This window comes from Paralichthys olivaceus, chromosome 7, assembly GCF_024713975.1.
Source record: "Paralichthys olivaceus isolate ysfri-2021 chromosome 7, ASM2471397v2, whole genome shotgun sequence".
NCBI lineage: Eukaryota > Metazoa > Chordata > Actinopteri > Pleuronectiformes > Paralichthyidae > Paralichthys > Paralichthys olivaceus.
The window spans coordinates 27,053,422-27,061,615 of record NC_091099.1 but is presented as its reverse complement, the minus strand read 5'-3'; the positions used below and the strand labels follow the sequence as shown (position 1 = coordinate 27,061,615).

Genomic DNA, 8,194 nt, shown 5'->3' with positions numbered 1-8,194 from the left:
CATCTTGAATTATATTTTGTTCTCAGTGGTACACGGGCACAGATGAATGTTTCTCAGTGAGGACAGCCAGCTGTTAACAGCTGCTCTGCTACTATTGGAGCTTCACTGAATTTGGAAGTGTTCTGTTTGCCGGTGGCCTCTTACAATCTAAGACAACTGACTTGCACTGCAAAAAATGAGTGCCAGGCAGATTTTAGCCAGAATATTAGTTTTAGTTGTGTATGTGTTAGCAGGTCATGATACAGTTGAAAAAGAACACAGTCACACAAGACTATTTTTGATCACATGTTTAATAGATTGTATATATTCGACACCAGAATACCTTGAAACATTTTTTTTTTAGAAAAAAGAAAATAATAGAACATTTCCAGTCCAATGCTTCACAATTAAACAAGCTTGCGGAAGAAAAAAATATATATAATGTGCTCCAGTGTTTTTCTTATGCTTCACACTGTCTTCATTCTTAAATAAAGGATCTATCTTATTTTTCATCTATATCATTTTACATCTCTGCTATTGTCAAACCTTGAGGCACTTAAACACTGCAAGGTGCATTATGGATGCAGAGGTATAGCTGCAGATTGCTGCTATCCTATAGAAACTTATAGTGGTAAATACACTGCATGCAGTGGTAGCCATCATATTTACAAACACTGAGTCTGAGTCCCCATTCATTCTAGTGACACTGCAGTCGCTTGTAATGTGTTGTATTAAAAAAGTCAACATCCAAGCATAACATACAAGCAGATAGCTGTCTGATCAGCCTCCCTCTAACGACTGAAAATAAAAAAGGAATATCAGTTCTTTTCAGGGACACAACAAAACAAGGATTCATTATTGCTTTAAAAAAATATGCATCTGTACTGCATACAAGAGGATTAGGGCTATGTAAAACAATATTCATAGACGTACACAGATTGAAATCTGAAATGCCAGAATTTAGAATTAGTTTTTTCTTTTCAAATTCAGATGATTTAAAACCTATTCAGGAATCTGAGGATTCTGACATCAAGCTCAGATATACATATTTGAAGACATGTCCCTAATCCTCTGTTAAGGTGATTTCATCATCATGATTTGTTATGTCTGTACACTGCAGTGTTTCTGAAATCTAACTCAGGTTTGGCACATTGTACATTAGGAACCGTAACCTTCTGCTTGAAGGCCAAAGACGTGTCCCGTTTGCATACACTACACTGAATCTAGATCCTGTTTGAAACATATAGAATGTAAAACATGGTGAACATGGAAGTTACATTGAAAACTTTTCAGCAGTCAGAATTAGTCTTTAGTTACACAGAAAGAAGAAACAAAAACCCTGCTGTGCTCCATGGTATGAAAACTCAGCACCTCAGAAAAACAGGGAGTAAGCTAGTGGCTCTAAAGTTGTACAGTGGAGCTTTGAGCTATTGACAAGGTTATGTTTTACAGTTAGTTTGGGTCATAAAACAATAGACCTTTTCCACAGCAGCCATTTTCACATGAACAGTAGGTACACAGATGTTAATTCTCACATTAATGAAGGTTTAGCAACATGTCAAAGTGGCTCCTGTGGAAAACATCACACTGACCCCATGGTGGCACTAAAAAAGAAAATTGAGAGAGTCACCTGAGATATTAAAATTCATCAGAATAAACAAGATTTCATGGATCCATTGACCATTTACTTGATCTGGATTACAGTAATGGACTAGAAATTACTCTACAAATAAATGCCTTTAATATATCTTGCTTTATCTTTAACTGCCAGAACAATGCACAGACAACATAAGTATATCAGCTGTACATCATAGAACTAGTACACAGTATGCAACCAGGACACGTCTATATACTATCACTGAAGTATGACATAACCAGTGGTCTTTCTGAGAAGACCTTACAGTAGCGGTGTTCAGGAAATAAGAAAAGGCAGAAAGGCAGCATCACTGTCAGCAGAGCCACTGTGAAACCAATGAAAGAGGATTACAAGAAACAGAACAGCTGGAGCCACAGGGCTGGACATTTTGGCATTTTCACAAGTCAAACTCAGTGTGGGTAACCTGTTGGACTATGAGAAAAATAACTTATGATGCTTCAATTCGTATTACCACTGTTTATATAATGAGATCAATATGTTTCTATCTATATTTTTAACCCATTTACTAAACCTAGCATTCTGTATTTTTTATTTTCACCATTGACCAAAAACCACATTCTTCACCTAATTTTATTTGGTTATCCCTTGTGGGTCAGTTAACATCTGCTCTGTTTACATTTTGTTATTTTACTGACATGATGTGTATTACGACAATACTGTGCTTCAGTACTATGTATGTATTGATGTATTAAAATAATCTTAAAGAGTGAGCTAGACGTGTTCTTTGGAATGGAAACCAACTTTAGCCGTCACACCAATTCAAAAAATAATCTCAGAACTCATTGTAATGACAACATATCACCCAACAATGAGATCATTGTTAACAAATATGAGAGACCTATCTAGTAATTATGAAGTCATCAGTACATAACTGCAGAGATTAGTTACTCGATTAAATTACATATGTGATCACTTTGAGTTCTACAATAATAAATCAGGGTCTTCAGGGACTAGTGTATTTTACTGTGAAAATGTTTAGCAGCATTGTAATGATTTTAGTATGTTATATGTGGTAAATTGTAAAAATAAGAAAAAACACTGGCATGACCATTAAACAATCACTGAATGACTGTTTAAGTCCTCTGTTATTGACCTGACTTTAAACATAACTCATACCAGATTTGAATAAACCTCTCTTAGTGATCCATCTTTACCTTCTCAAACAACAGATTACCCACAGCAGCCTGTCGCAGTAATACAGTGACTCTGGACCGACTGCAGCCACATTTACAGCAGGTATACGTCAGCGGTAAAGTGAAGTGCCACTGACAGTGAATTCATGTGAATCATCATTTTAAACAGCATCTCATACCACAAAGTATACATTTACATATGAAGATGCTGCTAAATAAAAACAATTTACATCAGAACATATTAAATCCCAGTGGCATATAGTCATATGTATTTTCATTGAGAATAAGGTGTGTGATAATTATAAGGAGTAATGGCACTGAATTGTTTGAACCATTCTTTGTGCAGAAACAACCTAACATGTTTTCTACAGTCTCAAGCTTTATACAGAACTACAGTGTGGGTTACTCTCTTCTTAATCTGTTGCCAGTATGTTGGCAACATTAAACATGAAGGCCTATAATACAGAGAATAAAAAAGCTTTAATTTTGATCTTCTGAAGTGGAAGACGATTCACAGTTAATAAGCCAGTGTTAGCAGATGTGGGACATGGATTATCTGTGTGAGTGTGTTAGTTGAAACATGCTGCTTGCTGCTTTTTATATATTTTTTTGATGCAGTAAAATAAGTCTCTGCTGTGCTACCAGAGGGAAGGATTCTGACCTCATGTTCACTGAGGCATGTATTTTTGCACAAGGACTGGACGTCTGTATCTCTTGGGGCCTCAGTGTGCCTCACAAAGTGCCTCATCGTCTGAGTCCACCGTAGCCACTGACAACCCATCACACCACCTTTATGCAGTGACCAGCCAGGTTCGAGGATGAGTGGAAGTAAGCAGGGTTTGAGTTCATTCAGTCCACCTCTCCTTGTTCACACACATTTGTCCGTGACTTTCTGTATTGGCAAACAGGTTCAACACAATGGATGTATGACTGAAAGAGAGCATGAGTATCCCTTTTTCTACTTTTTACCGTGCCGAGACAGACACACAGCAGAACATAGTTCCTGGAGTGGGGTTATGGAGATAGTGGGATTCAGACAGGAGGATGCTGTAGCAATGTGTTTTAGTCTCCTCCTATGGGTGAGGCCGTTCAGAACAGTAAGTGAAACAATATGTTAAGCAAACTAGTTTGTTTAAGTGCAGCGATGCCACAGCCATAACAGACAGAGAGACAAATTACAGCAACCAGTAACTGTATCTGAATCCAACTCTCCATAGAGATGTTTTTGTCCCTGTGGACCTTCGGTCCATGTCTGTGTTTTGAGAATAAAATTAAACATTTATAGTCACAATTTATATACACTGATGATCAAGTTTGGGGACGATGATTTCCTCTGAACAATGTTGCAAGTCAAGGCTGTAGAAGTGATCTTGAAACATGCTCCCAGCTGTTTCTCAGTCTTGGATGTGTTTTGACTGTTCTTGCCACACAGCAGCCTATATGTCTGCTGCCACCTTAACTGCTCTACAACGTCACTGACACAAGTTTTTTTTCCATAGTGTTTTTTCCACAAAACAACCACGTGTCCCTCTTTTAGACAACTAGGTTTATACCCACCAGTTAAAAGCTTACTATATACTAAATTAGATTTTAATTTAGCTATATTTGGACTCAGTCTCTTGACTCTGTCTCAAAACCTGCACATTGTTAGACTGAAGTGGTCTTAAGTGATCTTGATTACAGCCAGATAGGTCTTCACAGCCATCTGGCAAAACTTGATCAACAAGCATAAGTAGAGCCGGTGGCTACAGTTTAGGCAGACCTGTATGGGAAAGCCTTTTAGCGTCTTTAATGTTGAGTTTGCAGACATGTAACAGAAGAAACTGTTCATCTGGAGCAGCACAGTACAAACAGCCTCGAGGTCTTAAGTAAACATGGCAGTTTAGGCTTAAAGTAGTATAATGAAGAGCAAGAATGGAATATTTATTCTGTGTATGCCTGCTGGTTTACCATGTAACCAATCAAAAGCTGTTATCCAGAAAGTGGGAGAAATAAAACTTTCATATCACAAATCATAAGAAACTAAAACGTTATTTTGGCATTTGAAGGCTGTGAAAACAGTAATTATCCTGTAAAGCTTTCTAAAGTTTTCCTTTCTTGACATATTTCAAAAGAGTATATATGTGTCTGGACCATGAACATTACTGTGGTGGAAAGACCAGTAATCTGAATTTCATTCTTCTGCTCCTCTCTTCATTCATCCCTCCTGTCAACACTATTCATTCATCCCAGCATCTTTACAGTCTAACCAATCTTCTTAGAGTATATCACAGGCTGATATACAATACAGTGGTGTATTTGTAGCTTACTTAAATCTTTGCCCAGTGTTAAGCAGAGGTGTCATTCTTGATGTGAATATGATTCTCTGTCAGTGTATATACTGTATATCATAGTATATTTGTCTTTTGATCTTTCAGTGTTAGTAATGGGGTAGATGTGTGTGTGTGTGTGTGTGTGTGTGTGTGTGTGTGTGTGTGTGTGTGTATGTGTGTGTGTTAGAATGCTGTGCTGGCCATGCTTCCTGGAGCGAAGAGTCTTGGTATACTGTCCTGAGACGTCTCCACATGTCTGTGGGCCATCTTCCCCTCCTCCCCTGCTCCACAGGATGAATGACAACAAAAAAAATGGAAAAAGTGAATAAAAGAATGGACAAATGAAAGAATGAATGAATCCTCTCAAAAGATCTGTGTTGGGAAAAGAGAAAACAAGAAAGATATACGTTTCTTGTTTCTTTCTTAGTTATTGTCTTATGTCACAAACATGTGAGTAAATGGAATAAAAATGTGAATGGAAATGAAAAAAGTACCAAAAAGAATTATTATAGTCACCATGCTTACAATAATTATATACATAAGAAACAGTATTTGCATGAATACAGTACAGGAATATAAAACACATTTAAATAAGAACTCACTCAACCCACATCATTTCATTTAATTATGTCTCAACAAAGCTCTTTGTGATCACCACTACTGCCAGTTATGAGAACATTTGGGTGAGACAGCTTCATAAATCATTCATACACTACATATCTCAGTGTTTACTTAGATTGCAGCTTAAATCAAAACCATGCTGATAAGCTAACAAACATATTCTTTACAACCTAGCATCACTACACTGGCTCCCAGTTTGTTTTAGAACCGATTCCTTTTGTTGTTTAACAACTATTAGATATCAAAGTCCCAAAGTACACAATTTAACTAAAACTTTAATATCCACAGTACCGATCATGAAGTTGGTAGTTGGCAAAATTATTTCACTAACATGCATGTATTGAATTTGCTGTCATTATTAACAATGTAGTGTCTATATGCATTCTAGTAAAGCAGACAAATCTGATGGTTATTACCAAGGACGAGCAGCGTTTGTTTGGCAGCATCTCGGACTTCCTCCTTGTCTGTCCGACAAAGATACACTAACTGGTCGATACTTTCTTTAGCCTGCAATAACAACAGATGGAATGGAGTGGTCATTTGAAAAATACCTACTGTATTACACAGTATGAAAAAGCTGCACACACATGATTTTATGACAGTTGTTTCCCATTTTTGTGCCATAAACTGGATCAACATTGTCCTAAAATCGAGATATGGTTTGGATAAAAGCACAAACTCTCTACCTTCAGACAAGCTAAGGCCTTGCATCCACACACTCTGGTGTCCACTTTCTCATCCTCCAGCAGCTCCAGACAGCTGACCAAGGCCTGAGGGGGAGGACATTCGCAGTGTGATGTCGTTAATACGTCCAGTGTGAGGCTGCTGCGGTACACTTTTTACACTTACGTTTAAGGTGTTCATCTCACAGGACAACAGTATGGCTGTATATGCAGGATGGCAGACCAGCCAAATAATACTATAGTAATAATTACGCTAATGTTACACTATCAACATACCCTGGTTGAAGATGGCCTTCCACAATGGTGTCAGTAAAATATTTAAATACAGAAACATCAACATGAGGTTATAGGCTTAAAGTTATAAGAATCATGTAGATAAACAAAGAGTTTTAACATTTCACGGTAAATCTGGAGAAAAAGGCCATTCAGTGATTAAATTTACAGTTGAGCTCTAAAATTCCCATAGCACCGGAAGTGTTTTTTAAACCAACACTGAAACAAGTAGTGCATATGCACACAACACACACTTTGTGCAGTGTCCTCTCACCTGCTCTCTCTGTCTGGGCTGGGCAGCCAGGCTTCTCAGTACAGAGCTGGCAGACGCTGACACTTTGCCTCGTGGGTCTTTCAGTAACTTGGCTACAGCATGAAGTCCTTCTCTCCTCAAGCTACACTCTGCAGGACGCCGCAGAGTGTGAACGATCACATCCAGGTCAGCTGATGCCAGCCTCTGCACCAACCACACTAGCAGAGGAAGGTTATCCATGATTACTGCCATTCAATCAGAAGGTATGTTTCCTGCAGTCGTTTACCTTTCTGTTTGTGTTTGTGTGTGTGTTTGTGTCAGGTACCCTCTTCTGCTAGCTCAGTGATGTGTATTTCCATGTCACTGATGCCATTAGCCTCTACGTAACTCCAGAGCTGGAACAACGTCACCATCACTCCATCTCTGCTGCTGCCTCGCCGTGGTAACCTCTGATCCAGCACTCGCTCAGTCAGACACAGGAACACTAGACAAACACAAATGTGTTAACATGATGTGGAGTTTTTTTTCCTACCTTTAATCAAGAGCGTGGTCTTTCAGTTCGAGCGCATGACCTGTTGAATTTACGTTCAGATAGTGTATTACTTCTCATCAAAACCCTGCCCTTGCAATAATATAGCCCGTTTGCACTTAAATTTGCTCTGCTTCTGCTCAAACTGTGTGCTTGCACTCAAATATATTGTTGCTCGCACTGATTTCCTGCTCTCCAGCTTTAGCCCTTCTCTGCACTCTGGCTGCTTGCAACTCATGTGCTCGAACTGAAAGACCCCGCTCTTGAATAAAGATAGGAAACAACCTCAATCACATGCCACCTACTCTGACTTGTGCTGTGAGCATGCACACACATGTACGCATGCACACACACATGCACACACAGTTGTTGTACCTTTGTCAGATATGCTGCAGACCCTCTCAGGCAGTATGCTGGAGAAGGCTGTAGACAACGTAACCAGGAAGTCCTCAGCAGAGACCATGTACATGCTGCCCTGCCCCACACACTGTTGCCATAGTGACACAGCACCCAGGCACAGGCCTAACTGAGGTATTACTGTGATAGAAAGAAGGTAAGAGAGTAGAGAGGGAGGAAAAGTTAAAGGATATGTATTAGTGCTTTTCCCCACTGGAACATATGCAACCCGAGACTAATACTTCAGTGAATGACTGCATGTTGTAGGGAGAACGGGGTAAGTTGAGCCAGTGGGTTAGATGAGCAACCCCCTGTATCTAGGTAACCATAAAAAAAAAATAAAAAAACAGCATTAAGG

General features: G+C 39.0%; 1 protein-coding gene across 14 annotated transcripts in view; it reads right to left on the bottom strand.

Annotated features, from left to right (window-relative positions):
* Positions 1-272: 272 nt before the first annotated feature.
* The window catches only part of ripor1 (RHO family interacting cell polarization regulator 1), a 53,396-nt gene continuing 45,474 nt past the window's right edge, over positions 273-8,194 (bottom strand). For 8 of the 14 annotated variants that reach the window (XM_069527833.1, XM_069527836.1, XM_069527837.1 and 5 more), the window contains 6 exons: positions 7,816-7,977; positions 7,237-7,395; positions 6,933-7,129; positions 6,389-6,472; positions 6,119-6,209; positions 273-5,453 (listed from right to left, as the gene is read on the bottom strand). In XM_069527833.1, the coding sequence (XP_069383934.1) occupies positions 5,110-5,453; positions 6,119-6,209; positions 6,389-6,472; positions 6,933-7,129; positions 7,237-7,395; positions 7,816-7,977 (1,037 nt within the window). In that variant the 3' untranslated portion in view covers positions 273-5,109. Of the gene's footprint in view, positions 5,516-6,118; positions 6,210-6,388; positions 6,473-6,932; positions 7,130-7,236; positions 7,396-7,815; positions 7,978-8,194 lie in introns of all 14 variants that reach the window. The other 6 variants (XM_069527841.1, XM_020105533.2, XM_020105534.2 and 3 more) reach the window with 2 other exon arrangements.